Source organism: Barbus barbus, assembly GCF_936440315.1.
Source record: "Barbus barbus genome assembly, chromosome: 10".
NCBI lineage: Eukaryota > Metazoa > Chordata > Actinopteri > Cypriniformes > Cyprinidae > Barbus > Barbus barbus.
Window position 1 is genome coordinate 570,967 of NC_136738.1, and position 21,534 is coordinate 592,500.

A 21,534-nucleotide genomic window follows, 5' to 3' on the forward strand; every position below is an offset into this window, starting at 1 on the left:
CTCTTCACTGCACGTGTCACTTAAATGCACTCGCATCAAGCAACTAGCTGTTAATATTAAGATATTAATCATAATTAATTAGAAATAATCTATTCTGCTGAAGAAGAACGTAGACCCGGTGTCACGTGGTGCGTGTTACTTTCCTCAGCGCTGCTCAGGATGGACCAATCACAGCCGGTTACTGGATCAGGATTATTTTGTCATTTATATAAAGATCGACATGCAGGACGGATTTCCATTTATACCTCAAACAGCCAAACTAGAGACGATTTGATTATAATTTCCATCACACTTTTTTTTTTGCAAATTTGTCTGGAGATTTGAATGCTGTCTAAAGGAGGCTCGCAGCAGCACCCTCTGGAGGACAATGCTTGTTTTTAGCTACAATTTTTTGCATCCCTAGTCAGAGGAGAACAAGTACTCCAGAGTGCAATCTGGACGATTGGGGCGGGGCGACACGTGTCGCTCCGCCCACCCCCAATTGCATTGGTTTATAACACAGCGAATCTTATGGGTGTAGACCTGACCATGCGCATTCCTTTGTGTACGATTTTGTAATTGATCTGGCCATATTACAGAAATATTATGTGCTAACTTGTATCATAGGCCTATCTTAATTATTATCTGATTAGTAAGCCTATCTTAATTATTATCTGATTAGTAACCATGGTAATTTTAGTCAGATGAAGTCGTTGTTTAAACTCTTGATGACAGCACCTCCTGGTTCTTCAGGCTGAATACCGCTTCATTCATATTTCCTTGAGGATCGGCAGGCCACAGATCAGCAATAAATTGGGCTTTTATACGCAAATTGCTCAATGCGTCACAAATTTGTAGGTTATAGTGCTAATAAAATGTTTTCATGGCAAGCTCGGTGTTTCCTTCTTTATATCTTAATAAAATATTTGAGCCTATATTGATTCTCTTACCATTTTTAAAGGTTCCTATCTTATAGTAAATAAGTGTCCATGTAACATCAGATTTAAAAAATCCAGTTATTTCTGTATCCATGCCCTCATTGTGTGCCTGTTCTAATCTGTGTACGAGATGAATTTAGATTCATTAACACTCGATCATTGCAGCCATATAGACCTGCAGAGCTATCCAATATTACATCACTTAGAGCTGCAAATCTGTGCAATATACGTGAGCACTTTTAATGAGTAATAGAGACCGTCTCTGTGATTAATATTTTTTTATTTATTAAAGATAAAATGACTATAATAATTAGCCTACTAAAAATCTAAAATCAGTAGGTCTAATATTGTAGTGATTCCTGATTCTTTTTAAAGGATTGAGCCACAAAACCAGTAATTTCATTTGTGCATAGCCTATATATAAAAGTATAAATACAAACATATATGAACATTTATTGCTTAAATATGCACTAAAGCACATTAATAATAATATTTGCTGTAGGTCAGATTTAATAACAGCTGGTTTAGTAAACAAAAACATTTAAAATAGGCCTATATGCATAATAATAATAATAATGATAATAATAAAATATTGTTCATTTTAAGGTTTAAGTATTAAGCATTCCCATTATCCACACATAAAACCTCAGTTCATGCTGATGGGCTATTTGGTATTATTGTCTTATATGTCACCGCAGTTGTTCTTTAAAATAAAACCATTTGCGTGTTTGTCCTGTAGTTTACTGAACTACAGGGAATGATCATCATTTCCTAAGTTTGTGCTTATCCACCGATCCTAAAATAATGAATGGGAAAAGAATAATATACAAATAGACAATGTACAAAATAGCAAAAAACACAATATATACTATAGACAATTATGTACAGTTATGCACATATCTATAATATATATATATTGTGTTTTTTGCTATTTTGTACATTGTCTATTTTGTATATTATTCTTTTTATTATCTGTCTTGTCTTGTCGCTGTCTTTCTGTTGCGCTGTGGAGCTACTGTCACTAAAACAAATTCCTTGTATGTGTAAAAACACCTGGCAATTAAGCTCATTCTGATTCTGATTCTGATTTCAAAACAGCGAAGTCTCAAATAGAGGATAATTTTTATCAACATCGCCCAGCTAAAACTGCTCAATGAGTACTTTGTGTACTGTGAAAAGTGCAATACCATCTGACTTCATTTAACGTGCTATATTGGGGGTGGGCGGAGCAACACGTGTGGCCCCGCCCCATCATCCAGGGTGCACTCTAGTATTACAGGCTGCGTCCGAAATCGCATACTACTTGTGTAGGTACTACATTTGAATTCAAACGTACTTCTCGACCGTTAAAAAAGTACGTTCTATATAGTATGAATGAGGGTAGTATGAATGGAATTCGGACATACTACTCGCCTCGCATACTGTTTTTCGCATACTATATAGTAGGGAAGTATGCGATTTCGGACGCAGCCGTAGTGGTTTTTCTAATGGAGCTTGTAAACGGGACTTTTATTTTGGTGTGCCAGTATGACGTCATAAGGCCGCGCCGCTGCTGTGATTCGGCTGAAGAAAGGTTTGTGTTTCTAAGCGTTTAAAGTGTTTTAGTCAATGCAACCCGTACGGATAGCTTTAGCGTTTTGTTTACAAGCTATTTAAATGACTTAATTATTCTAGAACATAACTTTGCAATACTTTTGCAATAATAACAAAAATGAACGTTATGTTTTGTGAGTAAAGCGCATCAGCACGTGGGTCACAGAAAACATAACGATTCTCTTGATCTTCAGCCTGAATTCATCAACACTGGCCATAGAGCACTGATAGAGAACAGCTTTCTGAAGTCCACTGATCACATCTGCTGCTCAGAACTGTGGAAATGCATCACAAACGAGAGAAACCACACCGTTTACAAACCAAATGCAAATGTTTTACGATAATGTAATCCATTAAATATAATATACAAATCATTACATACAAAATATAAACCGTAAACATCTAAATAAGAGCTTTCTGGATCATTTGTTTTCAATTAAACCATTTAATCTCATTTTTCTCACACATGAAAATATCAAAATTATGTGTCATTAGTAATCCCTTGAAATAATCAATAATGATCTTTTATGTTTGTTTGGAGAAGTGTGTGTTTTATGGTTGCCCGGTGGGATAATGTGCATCCTGAAATTAAATAATTTCTCAGCCCAGTTATTAACTCATTTAAAACTTTCATCACATTTTATGGCTACTATTATACATAAAAAGAAATTACAAAAAAAAGTTATTATCCCACCAGTCACCAGAACGTTTACTCATTCTGTGTCCTCCTCACTCAACAAAACTACATAATTGTGAATTCATATATTAATACTAGACACCTTAAATATAATGTGTACCACAAATCTTTAACATGCATTACTAGTCTTTTGTTTGGAGTTTTGATGCAGCCATCATCATCATCATCATCATCATCTCAAGGTGTAAACAGCTAATATTCTGGTCATGTGACAATCTGCACTAAACATGGGAAACTGCACATATTTAATTGAGACCCTTTATTTTTTCCATATTTGCAGAAAATGCACTAAAATACCAGTCAGTGACATTTTTAGAGCTTTATAAATGAAAACCTTCTTTACAGTCACTATTGTGACCGGTGGGATTAAATGGGTTAATTTGTAATGCTAGTTTTTATTTTTGATGTTTTTTTTGGTGACTGATTCCCTGACAGGTGCACTGACTCCTGGAGAGACACGCACACAGAGATTTGGTTTTCTGTCTGTTCAGTTTCCTCATCTGAAATGTCACCGAGTGTCCAGAGACAGAAACACTCATGGTGAAGCAGCTGAGATCTCAGTCACATACTCCTATAACGATGGCATTTCTTAAAGAGGAGACTGAAGACATTAAGATTGAAGATGCAATCGGAGTGAAACAAGAAGATACCGAGCAGCAAACAGGTTGGTTTTCATTCTCAAAGCTGAACTCAGTCATTTGATCCTTATTTAAATGTCAACCTCTACAGAAATGAATATTTTTGATATGAGTTTAATGTAAAGCAGTTTTATTTGACACGTCATGGTGACATCACAGACATGTTGAGATCATGTGACCAGACAAATCCTAATGGCTTGTTTCCACCGAGCGGTACGGTTCAGTTCAGTACGGTATGCAATTATTTCCATTTCCACTGTCAGCAGTTGTGAATAGTACCAAAATAGTGAACCGTATCATACCGCTTTTTTGGTACCCTTCTGTTCTAACCTTAACCTGAATAGAGAATGAGATGCGTCTTTGTTTTTGCTATGATTTCATTTTTCATTTTGAGCCCGAACTCATCCTTTTAAGGCATTGGAGACGCAATGCAGTTGGTGTTAGCGCCATCAGTCAATGAAGTGCCATGATTCTATACAGGCTTCAGGTCAAGCTGGCGTAGTTCTCTTATTGTCAGCCACTGACGCAGCATATCAATGTGCAAAGAGGTTTTTGGGAAGTGTGCTAAGTACATGTTTGTGTTGATGTTTAAATGTTTTTATGTCTGTTGTTTTGTGGCATTAATCTGGAGTTAACTTTTGTTTGTTTTCTTCCCCTCAGACCGGATTGCACTAAAAGAGGAGAGTCATAAACTAGATGAAACAAAAGAGAAAGATCAGTATGAGAAACATCACGAATTTGTAACGGAAAAGTATAGTTGCTCACAAACTAAAAAAAAGTCTTCCTCACAAAAAAGAACAGGATGTAGTAGTCGTTTCACCTGCAAACAATGTGGAAAAAGTTTCAGTCAACATGGACACCTCAAAGTCCACATGAGAATTCACACCGGAGAGAAGCCCTACACCTGCCAACAGTGTGGAAAGAGCTTTGACCAAAAAGGAGCTTTTACAGTCCACCTGAGAGTTCACACTGCAGATACAGCATTCACCTGCCAACAGTGTGGAAAATCTTACAGCAGAAAAGAAAACCTTAGGTACCACATGAGAGTTCACACTGGAGAGAAGCCTTTCATCTGCAAACACTGCGGGAAAAGTTTCGCTCGAAGAGGAAGCCTTGAAAGCCACGTGAGGATTCATACTGGAGTCAAGCCTTACGCGTGCTCTCAGTGTGGAAGGAGTTTCACTCACAGACCAACTCTTAATGCCCACATGAGGATTCACACTGGAGAGAAGCCTTACAGGTGTTCTCAGTGTGGAAGGAGTTTCGACCAACTTGGAAACCTTAATGTCCACATGAGAATTCACACGGGAGAGAACCCTTTCAGATGCCCGCAGTGTGAAAAAAGTTTCAGTCGAAAAGGAAACCTTGAAGTCCACATGAGGATTCACACTGGAGAGAGCCCTTACACCTGCCAACAGTGTGGAATAGGTTTCACTCAAAAAGGAAACCTTAACATTCACATGAGGCTTCACACTGGAGAAAAGCCATTCACGTGCCAACGGTGTAAAAAGTGTTTCACATATCAAAGAGACCTGAAACGGCATTTGCAAATTCATTCTGGGAAATCACAGTGTTGCCCAGTGTGGCAAGAGGTTTACAAAATAGAGCAATTTTAAAAATCATATGTGCATTGACTGCAGAGGAAGAGAAATGTAATCTTGCTCCGTGACAATTGCATCTGCCATCATAGATACACCTGGGAAAAGAAATGTAGATGCGTGACCCTATTTGTGTTCTTTCTGTGAAAGAGTTTTAAAGGAGTGAGAACGAGTACGGGAAAACAGGAAAAACAACGCCTATAATTTCAAAGTGAAGGCATATAATATACTCTACTCTTAAAAGCGCTCTTATTTCCTTCTTGACAACTAACCAATCACAGTCTTCAAAAGAATGTGTCATAGCTAGCAACGGGTAAGCCCCGCCTCCTCACTAAGATAAACGTTTTAGTCTTTTCCTCGCTCAGAGTTGCTCTCAGATTGGTCCTGAATCACTTTTAAGCTAAGACTCCTAGTTTTTAAGCTAAATTAGGAGCTCTCTAAAAGGATTCTTAGGATCTTTAGGAAAACGGGCCCAGGTTTATAAGAAGGGTCAGAGTCGCATTCATTCATTAAGGCGACTGAGATCCTTTGGTGTATGTCAGGTACTGTTGAAGACCTTTTATGATTCTGTGATCTATATGTATAACATGGTGTAGAGAGCATACTGTGATGCTTGAAACAGGGGGGGGGCTGTATGAAATACCGTATTGTGTATTATTTTTTTTCTCTCTCTTTTATCTATTTATTGTGTGGTGAGCTTGCTGTGACGTGACTCTCCCTTTGGGATTAATAAAGTCAATTAATCAAGATTGTTGGAAGAGCTGGACTTGTAGGGTTAGCCTTTAGCCTAGCTCGTATGCTCTTCTCATAACGCTTACGGTACCTCCTTGTGCGGATAGCGGCAGCAGGCAAGTCCGTGGTCTCAGGGGCTGGCTTCTGCAGTAAACAAAGGCGTCTTAGCTTCTCCGTAGTCACTGGTGATGGTGATATTTACATGCACTACCGATTTCCAGAAGACGCTGGCGATCGTAGACATGTTGCAGTGTAGGTTTCTTATGTTTCTGTTGTTTTTGGGGCAGTCGTGGCCTAATGGTTAGAGAGTCGGACTCGTAATCGAAAGGTTGTGGGTTCGAGTCTCGGGCCGGCAGGGATTGTAGGTGGGGGGAGTGAATGTCCAGCGCTCTCTCCACCCTCAATACCACGACTGAGGTGCCCTTGAGCAAGGCACTGAACCTCCAACTGCTCCCCGGGCGCCGCAGCATAAATGCCCACTGCTGTGTGTGTGTGTTCACTTGGATGGGTTAAATGCAGAGCACAAATTCAGAGTATGGGTCACCATACTTGGCCACACACCACTTCCCTTCCCTTCCCGTTTTTCCTCTGGTTTTGAGGATGAGGAAATAACTGACTGACCCGGACTGAGCCGCTGCGTCTGATTAAATAAATCATCTTTCCATTGATGTATGGTTTGTTATGATTGGACTATATTTGGCTGAGATACAACTATTTGAAAATCTGGAATCTGAGGGTGCAAAAAAATCTAAATATTGAGAAAATCTCTTAATGTAAGAGATTATTAAGAGACATATTCTTAACAATGCATATTACTAATCAAAAAAAATATCTTCATGTAACATGATCTTTACTTAATATCCTAATGATTTTTGGCATAAAAGAAAAATTAATTTTGACCCACACAATGTATTTTTGGCTATTGCTACAGATATACCCCAGAGACTTGTGCTGCGGTTCTATGGATGTTTAGTCCTCCAGGTGTTTGAGCCTGTCATGTGACTGGAAACTATAAATAACCCTCATGCTTCTCTTGTCTAGCTTTGTTTGTGTGACCTCTCCTCTCTAGGTGAGCGGGCTCATGTTAAAATCAAGTTTAGCAAGGAACTGAGATTAAAAAATATTTCATGACAGTTGCATAGTGATAACCTTTAAATTTATTCAATGTAAACAGTCATTAATCACTTGAATATAAAGTCTTAGATTTCATGATATCTTCCTAGAAATACAATAACGGATTTAAGACAACAACAAAAGTAGATAAAATTATGCTTTGTAGATTAATATTAGTTTTATGAAATAAAATGCATATCACACTCCGAAGAGGACCCTGAGATCTGCCAGAGACAGTTTAGTGAATGAGGATCCAGTTCCTCCTCCTCCTCCTGTAGTGAAGAGATCTTGTCTTCCACTGTCCCGTCACACACAAACCTGTGGGAGAGGACACCATGCAATCAATCTGACTGCTGCTAATGTTTCTTTGCTTGATAGGAAAATATACTACATGCCATATTACCTCAAAATCTTTAAAGAACATGGTTCGTTTTTTTTGGCTCGTCTCATTCATGAAGCTGTCTTTTCCTGTCGTTAAGAACCACTACTTGACTGTGTACCTGTCTATAACTGAATACAAGCAACATCAAATCACCTGTGAATTGTAACATCCCGGGATTGTCCCACCCTATAGATCCGATCACAGGCCTGGTCCTCTAGTGCTGGATTCCTGTGAATCAAGGCCCAGTTCTTATACACGATCATAGTCTCTCTGAAGCTATCCACTTGCAAATCAGTTTGCAGTGTGAGCCAAAGCAGATATAGTTTGTGTTTTATAAAATATTCTTTAGACTGATGGTGTAACCAGCGTTCAAGAGACTGGGATTTCTCATATAAAGATTTTCTGTGTAACACTGAAATTTTTATTAATACATATTCATTAAAACTTCTTAAGCCCCTGTGAAGTGTCTCACCAGTGCATGTCCATGAGAAACAGATGATTCCCTCCAATCAGATTGATTCCCACACAGAGACACCAGCATCACCTGCAATATCAAGGCCAACAATGAACATCTTCCTGATTCCTAACAAACAAACCAACTAAACACATTAGCAGTCAGTGAAATTACAGACGGTCAACAAATCATACAATAAATGAAAAGTCAGACCTGCTGTGATGTCAATGTGAAGGAATTAGGGATGCACGATATTATCGGACTGATATCGGAATTGGCCGATAATGGCTTTAAATGTAAACATCGGCATCAGCCCGATATGAAAACCGATGCCGATAAGAGGAATACATTAACTCACATGTGCTCAGGGTGTGCTAGTGATTAGATTAGATCATTCTTGAAGCAAAGTTTTGTCTGAATGATGATTAGATTCACTCTTTTGGATCGCTGCATTTAATCTGTGAGAGCACTACAGAATGACTGGGTCAGTGAGTGATAGAGTAAACAGTAATAGCCTCCCCCGGGTCCTAACGCCTGTTCGGTAAGGGGTTTTAATCTGGAGAGGCGCTGTTGGTCTACTTCTAATAAAATTAAAAGTAAAATAGTCTACAAAAGTAACATTTAGACAGTGTTTCTGATTAAATAAAGCAGTAATTGATGTCATAAAATAATGAGTATATTTTGATTTAAAAGGTCAGAAGCTATAGCTTACATGAAGAAAAAAAAATCTCAAACATGACACTTGTAAAATTAAATAATTTTATATATACTGATTTATTGATTAATGTGTAATATGTTTTATTTATTAAACAAATCATAAGCTCTAATAGATTTTCAGAATTTTTACAACTCAAACCTGCCCCTAACCTTACCCACGGTATATCAATAACAGCAAACGTGTTTTACAATACAATATGAACACAACATGTACATTATACTTATTTTCTGATGCAAGTACACAGTAGTTAAGGCCTCGCAATATAAAGTGAGACCAATAATTTGAACTTGAATCAATATTTAGTGCCCACTAATTTGTTTTATAAGTGTTTGTATAATAAATGGGACAATGTAATGTTGCCAAACTCACTCTGGAGCTTCTGATCATCCTGTCAGGGTTTACTCTTATAATAAATATTTTATTGACTAAAATGGGTCTCTTTACTAGGAATGCATATTACTAGAACATTAGCAATTTATTATTAGTAATGAAGCACATATTAATGCCTTATTCTACATCCCTAATCCTACCCAACACCTAAACTTATCAACTACCTTACTAACTATTAATAAGCAGCAAATTAAGAGTTTATTGAAGGAAAAGTCGTAGTTAATAGTGAATAAGTGTTCCCTATTCTACAGTGTTACAGACTAAATAAAATTAAAAACATAATACATATATTAAATGCATATATAATATATAAAATATCAATCTCAATCCAAATATTAATATAAATGATGAATATTACCCCACATTCCCCCAGATGTTTTCTGCGTGTCTCTCCACAGCAGCCAGGCCAGAGCTCTCCTCTGATGAGGCAACAGCGCCACCTGGAGAAATAACATCATGACCGCAGTCACTTCACATCTTTTATACAGTCTTCAGTAAACATGCACTGCCTGAATAACACACGATCAGTTAGCCCTGTCTTATTAAACACATTACATCAATTTAATCTGCACTCTCGCATTCAGTCGTCAGCTGGAGCTATATATAGTTTGAACACAGAGTAAAACTGCTCAATGGCGATCCTTTACGATACTTACCGTGTGCTTCACAGACGATTCTTTGCATCTTATAACAGCGCCTTGTTTCCTGAAAATCACCGGCTTCTCTTTCGCCATGAACACAAACACACGCCGCTGTCGCGCTTCTGATGACGCAATCCGCACTGGAGCCAATCAACGCCTTGCTGACACTAACCTACTAAAAGTACTTTTGTACATCAGTAACAATAAAAGTAGCGAAGCTATTCTTACCATGATAAGTGTTGCACAGCTACGTTGCACTAAATATATCAATTCCAAATGTGATCCTGGACCTAGGGGTGTGCGATATTGAAAAAAATGATATCTCGATATTTTTTTGGATTTTTTCGATAACGATAATTAGACGATATTTTGCAGAGGTATTGTTATTATCTGACTCCCGTGCACACCTGCAGCTTGTGATATTCTTCATATTCTGTGATCAATTCTTCTTTTCATTGAAGTTTAAATAGATTTTTACATTTAATAAAGCGTTTTGTTTTTTTGTCAAATTGTTACATTTAATCAGTCAATTAAGATAATACACATTTAGGCTGTTATCAAACTAATGAAACCAGTCTCATCGAAATGAATCTTTGCAGAAGTTGCGTCTGAATGGCGTTTAGATGCATTTAATGCAGCTCAGAGGGAGTGCTTTAACCAGTTACAAATGTATCATTTCTTTTGACATTTTAAACATAAACATTGAATACTGATATTTAAAATGATTTTTAAAATGAAAATAGACTTTAAATGTGAAATGAAAACCGCCAGCAGGTGGCAGAAAGACACTGTTAATAAATGAGTCATTGCGACTGAACCGAGTCATTAAACGAGTCATTTGTTCAGGAGCATCAGAGACTCGGATCAGTAGCTGCTTCAATTATTCTGTCGGAGAACTGGAGCAAAAACAGGCAACATCGCAAGTCCTTTAATATTAACTTATTGTTTGTTGAACTGTTGTATAAAATCAATATCACATTTGTAATCATGCTTATTTTTGAAGAAAAAACGGCACGCTTTCAAGATTCAAGATTCAAGATTCAAGAGTTTTATTCGTCACATACACAATTATACAGAGTATAACCAGCAGTGAAATGTAGGTGACTTCGTGTGATTTTAACTATATGAAACGTAAATATATACATTTTCTGCCCCCATATCTTGAATTTTGTGATCATTCTTAATGCATTTTAATAGACTGAATCATGCATGCGTGCACTCTGTAGGTGTTTAGTTTGTTTTTTGTAAAATGCTCGATATTGTCAAATTGCACATCATTAAAACAACAATTACGATATTATCGCAGACGATATATATATATATATATATATATATATATATATATATATATATATATATATATATATCACACCCCTACCTGGAGCACAAAACCAGTCATAAGGGTCAATTTTTCTAAATTGAGATGTATACATCATCTGAAAGCTGAATAAATAATCTTTCCATTGATGTATGGTTTGTTATGATAGGATAATATTTGTCTGAGATACAACTATTAGAAAATCTGGAATCTGAGGGAGCAAAAAAATCTAAATATTGAGAAAATCTCCTTTAAAGTTGTTCAAATGAAGTTCTTAGCAATGCATATTACTAATCAAAAATGAAGTTTTGATATATTTATGGTAGGAAATGTACAAAATATCTTCACGGAACATGATCTTAATATCCTAATGATTTTTGGCATAAAAGAAAAATGTATCATTTTGACTCATACAATGTATTGTTGGCTATTGGTACAAATATACCCCAGCGACTTAAGACTGCTTTAGTGCTGCAGGGACACATATGTTCCTCTTCAGGTATTACAGCAGGTGGAGCCATGGGCACATCATATGAATGGACATGTTTTGTTCTGAATATGAATCATAGGATCTTGACCATGAGATGGGCTACTGATCATGAGTTACAGGAAAATCATACGTTTGATGAAAGATTTCCATAAAAATATGTCCAATCATATTTTGCTTCAAAGAAAATCATCTCCCAGACCGAGTAGCTATAACTTAGTTTATCACCACCCAAAAAAGTAATGATCTTCATCCAGATTTCTTTAGAAAATCCTTCTATTAGAGGCATCTGATAGGTTTTTTATTGCTCCTACATCATTATCCATTTTGTAACACTTTTTCTTTCTTTCTTTCTGTAGTACCTTTAAAAGCATAATACATATTATCATTCAAATTGTTAAAAAATGAAATAAAATAAAATACCTGTAAATGAAAAGGCTTGCTGCTTCTTTATTAATCTCATGATTGTGAATCTTTTCTAGTTTATCTAGTTCATTAGAACATTACTGCAGTTATCTGTAGTAGACAGTAGCTATTTGTCATTTTCAAGCCAGCATTTTTTAGTATAAACAATGAAGTACCTGAAGTCTCATTTTCTCATGAGTGTATAAACGCCTGAGATGAAAAAGCACATGCTGACAATACAAATGAAAGCATCTGCTCGGTTTACACTTCGTCTGAAGCTGGATTCTTCTAAGCAGTCCGGTAGCTATCTGTGCTGTTATATGAAGAATACTTACTGTCAGAATATCATTGACGGCTACAGCATGAGACACTCAAGGGCAACACAAACACAGAAACAGAGCTCTCTGTGTGTAGCTAAACTGCTGGTGATGATGACACAGTGATGAAAGTGTTGTATTTAGGCAGACAGTCTGTTTGTGCTTCGCTTTGGGAGTCAGATGCTCCCAGAAAGACCAGGAAGATGACGAGAATAAAAACACAGTTTAGCTTACAGCTACTGTACAGCGGGACCATGAGCGCCAGCACAACAACAACAGCTGACTCTTTCACTCCAAACACGTCCCCTGAAGTCTGAGCTGGTCACAGAATGTCTGACTGAACCTAGCCAAGTGTATGTTAGTCAATTAATGATTGATTAGCCAATGTGGGATTGCATATGGCAAGCCCTTTTGACGTTTATTCATTCACAAGATATGAATTCTTGATATCAATAATTCAGTTTTCACTAGTTAAAATACTAATTCTTGATATCAGGAATTGGATTTCCACTAGTAACATTGTTAATGCTTGATATCAGCAATGACGTCATCACTCGTAGAAATTAAATTCTTGATATCAGCAATTACACTTGAATGGCAGCCTACGCTGGCATTTAACTAGTGAAAATACAATTACAGATATCAACAATTATACTTTTTACTATAGGATTATATATAACTAGTGAAAACTGAGTTGTTGATAACAATAATTCATATCTTGAGAAGGAATAAAAGCCAAAACAGCTTGCCATAGATTGCAGCTACTGTAGCTGTACCCATAATGCCAGGGGTGCTCAATGAGAATGAATTCAAGTTCCCATGTCTAACCATGACAGCAAGCACCCCCCACTGCCACATCCACATATACATCACCCGCGGCCGCTCAGAGAGTGAGGTAACACGTTTATTAAGAATGTGATCCGCTCATGAGTCAGTGAGGGATAATCGTGTTAGGGAGAGGGGCAAGTGCTCTCAGCTTCGCTCTCATTGCTTCTCTGAGGTGCTGCAGCCCTGAGGAGCACAGTCTGCTGTGAATAGCTGGCTTTGACTCTGGGGAGCGTATGAGAGACAGGACAAATCTGAATATTAAAGCATTGCATTCCCTTAAAACAGCAGCTGCCCAAGCTCCAGGTGAAGTCCTACGGTGTATTATTTACATGTTATAATACAATTTCACGCTTTTTTACTGATTTGTACATGTTGACCCACTTTGCTGCACTTTTCTTCATTTCTGAGACTCACACACCTTACTGTTTTTGCTTTGCCGCCATAATAAAAAATACGGTAACCCTTCCAATCATTAATGAATAACTACACAAGAGTAACGCAATATTAGCACTCTACTAGTAACTAATAATAAACTGATTAATGAATTAGTAAGTAATAGTGCTTAGTCGAATGTGGTAGTTCACTATTAGCTAATCAGTAACTACTGTTTTTTCATACCTCCCTAAAAACTACTAAGAACTAGAGTTTCATAATTAATATGAATAATACATATTGCATAATTAATTCTAAAGTGAAGGTCATGGTAACCCACTAGTAATGACTCGAGTATTACCAAATTCTTCAGAAGGAATTACTAATTATTTGGATCACTATTCTGTCTGACCCCCCTAAAGAAGGCTTTATCCCCCCGATGGATGTCAAAACTAGATGTAGGGGGGGTCAGATAGAAAGACAACAATAAATAACCCTTGATATTTTGTTCTAGCTATTAAAATAGTTCTATGTATGCACACTTACCGTCGATTTCTGTCAGACTCTCAGAGACTGTCCCAGCGCGGGAAATGAGCAGGAAGAAACAGCGCAAAACTGCATTTGCCAAATAACAAACAAATAAAATAGGACAATTTATTCATAAAGTTTGGAAAAGCCATCCTGTTATGTTATGTTAATTAAAAAATTTTTTATTTCAAACATACCATTTTACTTCTTGGCTCTCGTAAAACTCCTCACCGCACAATAAAGACTGAAAGGAGAGAGAAGGGAAGAATCATGTCCCACAAATGATCACTTCATCCATTTAATGGCGTTAGAAACTGAGAGTCCTCTCCAAACTTAGATTTAAGTCACTGCAAGCTAAGACCTGTCATGGCCGTGATTTTCCTCATTACTAAACTATAACCCCTATCCCTAGCCTTAACCAGTTCAGTTCATAGATCCCTCTCCTATTGAGCTCATGATTTGATTCAGGTGTTAAATAAGGGAGACATACGAAATGTGCAGAGCTGTGGGTCAAGCATTGAACACTATAGGCTATGCAAATGACATTGTGCTATTTATTATAATCGGATGCCTTGTGTCACATTATTTTTCTTAAGAATCAATCAAATCTGGGATTTATTCCAACAACATGAGGTCATATGTCCATTCAGTGCACGTGCCCCCTCAGGATTTTGAGTCAAGTGGATTTTGAAAGCAGCTTCCAAAAGACAAAAAAATAAATAAATAGCTGAATCTATTTTTGATAGTCACACCATCATGATTAAATCATTCAGTGCGTCATATCATCAGCAGCTAATCAATCTAATTCTGTAATTCATATAGATGCTAAATTTAGTAAGACAAAGTATAACTTTTATATTTTAAGATTTTGTAGCCTATACTTCAGCCTTTTTATTTCATTTTAAAACATGATTGCAGACAAATTTTGCTTTTGTTAAATAACTAGCCTAATAATTTTTGAGTCAAAAAACAGCATTAAAATAGACATAATAGATATAAAAGGACTGATCTACTGGTCTTTCTTTAATAAACACACTATTTATATAACTCGAAATTAATACGTTATATTGCACTATAACTGAAAATGACTTCGACCCCCCTGATGGTCACTGTATAATTCGCACCCTGATTATAATTATATCTATAATTATATTAAATACTAAGTCCAGTTTTCTGAGGCTCTGGTTGGTTTAGATAAAACTTCACGTCCTCTTGAGCGGAGAAAAGGGGTTTATATGGAGACAGACAAAAATGAAAGTTGCAAAAGCTGTTGACAACTCAGCTTCGTCATTTTTCATTTTTATTGACAGAACCAGGACATTAGAATATGCTCCAAAAATATGAAATAAACAGATGATTGTGTATTCAGACAGCTGAGGCGCAAACTGTAGTCGCTTCAATATTTGCTTCAGCAAATACTACTGACTATTGATAATTCCTATAGCCTTATGAAACTAGTTTGGCATGCATTAAGACATTTAATCTTTGTCTCTTTGTAAGTAATGACTTCAGAAATAGTTATAGTAGTATTATGGAATTCATTAAGACTCTTAGCAAAAGCGATCAGTAGATTTATTATAAGCACATTATCTTATTCACATTCATTCAGAATCACCCAGTCCCAGAAGAGCAAGTAAAGAGTGCTCAGCTTATTAGTTTGTTGTTGTGACAACGTTTAATGTAGAAACATTGCTTCAGTTCGTGCCAGCAGTGTAAAATGAAGCACAAACAACATTACAGAAGAACTGATAAACATGCACTGATTGAACATCGCTCAACATTCAGAGTATAAGAAGCATCTGCTTACCCAGGTATGCTAGCGATGGCTTATCTCTTCATATACCGAGCGTGAGAAAGATAGCCAGCCATAACAGCCTCGCTTTATAGCTAAACTAAGTCTTTTGATGTGTCATGGATTGCCAGTAGCCACTGACCTATATTCTGAAGAAAAAATACTGGATGTCAGTGGCTATACCCCTATAAACCATCAATGGGAGACCATGCTAACCACCTACTTTAGGCTGCCTTAAGTCATTTTTTTCCAGCAGAGAGAGGCAAATGAAACTAAAACACATGAAAGGGTTTTCTGTGTTTGGTCTTTAATGCATGCAGTACTTTTCTTCAGCTGCTCACGTTGGCCTCCTCTGGTGAAAATCACAGGGTTAGCAGTGTACCTGTAAAGGGCAGCTGAAGTAGCATTTGCCTAATGACAGCAATTTTGCAAAAGAAAGGCATTTTCCGCTAATTAGGATCTGTTAGAATGTAAATCAATTCAAATCCAGCATTTCAAGCAATTTTTATTTCCGAATGTGAACTCTCAGAAGGGTTTGTGTGGATATGCTTCATATCTTCATGTGTACTTGAAGCTCAGGTTAAGACCTCTGTGATGCACAGAAATCAATACAATGTTAACGAATCTAAACGATCTCGCTTTCCCTCTAACGACACCCTTCATTTACATAACACTTAACACAACAGTAGCTAACTGGAGACTGGATTTAATGGGGAGGTTAATAATGAAACCCTTCGGCACGATCTAAAACACGTCAAGCAGCAAAACAACATGATAGGAGCATTCCCTCTGTAATCAATAACAACGACACTAAACCCTTGCTCTGAGGCAAATGAATAAGACAGTAATACTCACCTGAAATGCTTCAGATTTCACATTGCCTGGAACTAGAGCTCATTAAAGCAGTGCTGGGCCATAGAAAACCTCACATTTTAAAGCTCATCTATTATGGATGGTAGGTTGTGGCGAGAGTTGTGTTCAACAACCCAGCAAAATCAGAGAACATGAAGACAGCAGAGTTTTCTGAGATGTTTTGCAGTGACTGTATCATAGCTGACCACATGTGAGACGTGTTTATTCATATGATAGATACAGCTCTGAATATTCATGTTATTTAGTGTGAACTATACCGTATACACGAGTTAAAACATTTGGGGTCAGTAAGATTTCGATGATAATACAGTAAAAAATTATATTGTGAAATAATCTTACAATATAAAATCATTTGAGTTTATTTCCATGATGACAAAGCTGAATTTTCAGCAGTCAATACTTCAGTCTTCAGTGTCACATGATCATTCAGAAATAATTATAAGCTGATTTGCTGCTCAAGAAACATTTCTGATTATTATTATTATTATTATTATTAGTGCTGAAAACAGTTATGCTCCTTGATATCTTTGTGGAACTTGTTCAAAAGAACAGCATTTACTTACATTTTTTTAAACAATTTACGTTACTGCCACTTTTGATAATTTAAAGCATCCATGCCAAAAAAAAATAAAAAATTAATATATATATATATATGACCCTGGACCACAAAACCAGTCATAAGTGTAAATTTTTCAATAAATTAGCTTTCCATTGATGTATGGTTTGTTAGGATATAAAAAAATATTAAAACGATTATTTTAAATTGTAATATTTCACATTACTGATTTTGTCAGTATTTTTGATCAAATAAATGGAGGCTTGATGAGTATAAGAGACTTTTTTTTTTAAAACATCAATAATAGTAATGTGTCCAGACATTTGACCAGTACTGCATATAAACAAAAGACAGAGACTGTTTCCAGCAAATGTATTAACGTGATCAATATCAAAAGCAGCTTTGAGTACTACATTGCATTTCATCCTCAAGTTCTCAAACACATCTGGGTGTTCATATGATCTCATGTGGTCTGGCACCGTCCTGTCTCTCTGTAGCACTCACTGTCTTACATTACAGATGATGGCTTTCCTAAAGACAGAAGTAGAAAACCAATTATTTTATTTAGCAAATAATACTATTATTGTTTAATACATCAGTACATGTTGGAATTAACATTAGACAAGCATAAGTAAATTAGCTTTTGTAAACTACTGCAGTTAACTGTTTCTCTATTCAACATTCAAGTTTAGAGAATACATTTCTATAATGTGTTACTGCATTTATCTGCTGACAAGATAGCTAGACAACTAATGAGAACTCGTATTTAATTATAGCCCACATAAAGCTTGCAATAAAACAGAAATAAAAGCTTGGCCTTTTTCACTAAACAAGAATCAAAATGCCAGGCGCATATGTAAACAATGAGAAAAACACAATGCTGCATCATACTTGAAGCGTTAACGCAAATAAATCAAATGGAAAAAACAAGAACTTTTCCTTACCTGAATGGAAGTGTGCGCTGTATATCCTAGAGCTGCTAGTGTCTATTCTGCTTCTCGCTTCACTGCTGCAAGCCGTTTCTCGGACATCTAACCCTTTAATTTCTGATTATTTATAAATTAATGTTAGTTGCAGGCCAGAGGGAGCAACGAGCAACAAGGATCTAATTTTAATTTTAAACAGCAGAATTAAGCGCCTGCCTGCGCTTGAACGCTAACCGGAAACGTCCGAGGAACAACGACGTCACTTCCTTATACCGCCGAATATCCGTTGAAATGGTGCATATAATGCGATAATGGCAGACAGATTGTGCATTACCCTGTACATATGGTGCTTGCAAAATGTTTATTTCTTCAGAATACAAAACAACTTTTAAAGTTGCTCATAGTGTTCTGACTTCGGTGGGAAAAAAAGAAAAAAATATGGTCAATAGATGATTAAAATTACTTTCATAAAAACACAAAAGCAACAGTATATTTACTGAAGCATGTCTGAAGAACTCCACTGGTGTCTACTTTCCACATCCCATACAGTCTTTACGAGAACAACACCCCTCTCCTGCTCAGCTGTAAGATATTAAAGAGGCTGATGCTTTGTTGGTCTGGTATAGGCTTATCAGACAATTCGACCTTGCATCTGAAGTGCACAAAATAACTACTTGAATCACCTAATCACTAAACAAACACACTCTTTACATTTTATTCTCTTTCTGTGTTGTTCCCCCAAAGCATCTGTCTGCTTTCTTTTATCCATTTGCATTCGCTCTTCTTTAATCCGTCTTCCTGATTTCTGAGGCGGTCTGTCAGAAACATGACCCCGGCTCTGGATGTTATTGAAGAGTGCATCCCAAAGACCAGAACCATGTTTCACTGCAATCCTACAGAGACGTGGTGTCTGTTCTCCTCTCCAACACTTTTTTGTTATATTACAAATGACACAAAAGGTACACACACCTGTGGCACAGGTTTGCTTTCATCAGAAAGTAATTCCCGGTCCATTCAGGGCTTTCATAGGTCCTGTGGCACAAAGCACAGGCGGTGGTGTCAGCAAATTGATTCGACACCGTTCAGACAGGTAATGTAATGAAGGGTAGCGGGGAGACTGTATTTACAAATTCTCTGAGCAGTTTCTCCCACAGACCCAGAAATGGGAAACACATACATCATGGAGTGAGAGGAGTATTAATATTCATGAGCACAATGGAGTTTTAGCCGGCGAGTCAGGATGAGTTATGATAGGCGTGATGTGATTTGGTCCTGGCCCCTGGTGGTCATGCCATGCTCGGTTAGCAGACAGGACAGAAACAGCAGACAGGGCCATCTATCCTGTGTGACAACCTCTGGCTACTCACATCAGGCCATCTCACACACACACACACACACACACTCATTATCATTCATACACACCACTGCATCACAAATTGAGCAAAATATGTTTAAAAAATATCCACCTCAAACGATGCAAATTAAAATAATGAGCCACAGAGCTCACATGACCACATGTGTGATTTAGTTTAAAGACCTTTGTCAAATCCACCAACATTGGACCCCATTGGACTGCCTTTGTATCAACAATTACAGATTTGAAAAGGATGATAACTATGCCTTTAACTGCTACAACTCTTAAAATTTTCAAACTGGTCCAATATAAATTGATACATTATTATATAAACACAATCTAAAGTGTGGTGCACTGAATGTTTTATTGTAATCAACTGACAATAGCAAAGTGCCTTTTCATAATAGCAATTGCTACAATTTAATAAAATAAGAATAGATATAAAAAACACAAAAATTAAACAGAGTACAACAAAAACACATAAGCATTAAAAAAACTATGGCAACTTCTTTTAAATATTCAGTGCACTATTTTGGTTCTTTAAAAAAAAAAAAAAGAACAAAAATCACCACTTGAAAAAGCAGCACTGGCTGAACTGAACACACATCAACACAATATTTTTTGTCATTTGTTTTGTTTTTCTGCAGCTATACTGCCAGTACACAGCCATGACATGCAGCCCTCAAAATGCATTTACAACATTGTGAGAACATTATGATTCAGCTGGGCATGTTGAACTACAAAAACACTATTTAGAGTTCTGAATAAGTCTGTACAGATTGAACGACAGCAGAACTGCAATATCACCCCATCTCCTCCTTGAGGAAGGCCAACCTATTGATCAAACAAACGTTTGCATTACATTTGAGAGTTGCTGTGTTGAAATGACTGAACAGGTGCTTTGAATCAGCGAGGCCTTCCTCAAAGTGGAGATGGCGAGGATGCCATAGATCTGACTTGATGTCACGACACACAACTTTCAGACATTAATGTGTTAATGCATTAAATGTCCCCCTTACTCATCATCATGCACTGTACAGCTCAACACAATTTTGTAGATAAAGAGCGCTAGATCACTGTGTCATCTGTATGAAGAGTCCCAGACTGGTTCAGAATTACTTACTAAAATCCTTTAAGTTATAGTTGCCTAAATGTTCTCTGCTATTTCTGCCACATTCTGTCTATTCAGATTTATGAAGTTCACATATTCTATCTAGGAGTTTTACGATTCAATAAATAAGACGATCACAAGCTTTGAATGGATCTAAATTTCATTTACAGAAAAGCTGCGATGTTGACTGTTGAGGGCGGCAGGGACCCAGATGATACTCTGTGGTGTCTATAAGTGAGACACATCCAGTTTGGAGTTGCTGTTACTAGATAACACGTTATGTTTCATAGTCCGTGTTGAAATAAAAGGAAAATTAACATAAAAATCATTCACGCTACAGCTAAGCTCTAAATGCTTTCGGTATAGAGGTTGAATCTTCCTTGAATGAAACCGGACTAGTGTTGATCGCAGAGCAGATGTGAGGATCATAGCATCTTCGATGGTAAAATATGGCAGTGTTTTCAAAGTGTTCATGGAGACCGACGGAAATTTAGATGCTATATTCATCCTCTGAGATATAATCACACTAGTAGGTCTTCACAGGTTACAGGTTATGACACTGCGCAATATAAGTTTTCACAATTTTTTCAGCGGTAACACAAAGATCGGGCACCATACTTCAAACACAAACCAATAAAGAGAAGAAAAACACTTGATGTGACTTAGAATATAGATAAAACTAAATGTCAAATCCCTTCATAACTCATATACACAGAAGTCTGCCAATATCTGCTTTCCTTCTGGATCGTCACACGTATGATGATAAAAATATCTTGGCACCGAGAATGTCCCTT

General features: G+C 36.9%; 2 protein-coding genes across 2 annotated transcripts in view; one reads left to right on the plus strand and one right to left on the minus strand.

Moving 5' to 3' along the window:
- Window positions 1-3,653: 3,653 nt before the first annotated feature.
- On the plus strand, window positions 3,654-5,839 carry LOC306875748 (uncharacterized protein). The gene is made up of 2 exons (XM_079426466.1): window positions 3,654-3,871; window positions 4,506-5,839. The coding sequence occupies exons 1-2, from the start codon at window positions 3,745-3,747 to the stop codon at window positions 5,459-5,461; spliced, it is 1,083 nt and encodes a 360-aa protein (XP_079282592.1). The 5' UTR covers window positions 3,654-3,744; the 3' UTR covers window positions 5,462-5,839.
- A 14,132-nt stretch (window positions 5,840-19,971) lies between these two features.
- The window catches only part of LOC306875755 (immunoglobulin superfamily member 3-like), a 149,016-nt gene continuing 147,453 nt past the window's right edge, over window positions 19,972-21,534 (minus strand). Inside the window, exon 9 of the mRNA XM_079426474.1 lies at window positions 19,972-21,534. This exon is cut by the window's right edge and continues 1,325 nt beyond it. The gene's annotated coding sequence lies outside the window, so the exon portion shown is untranslated.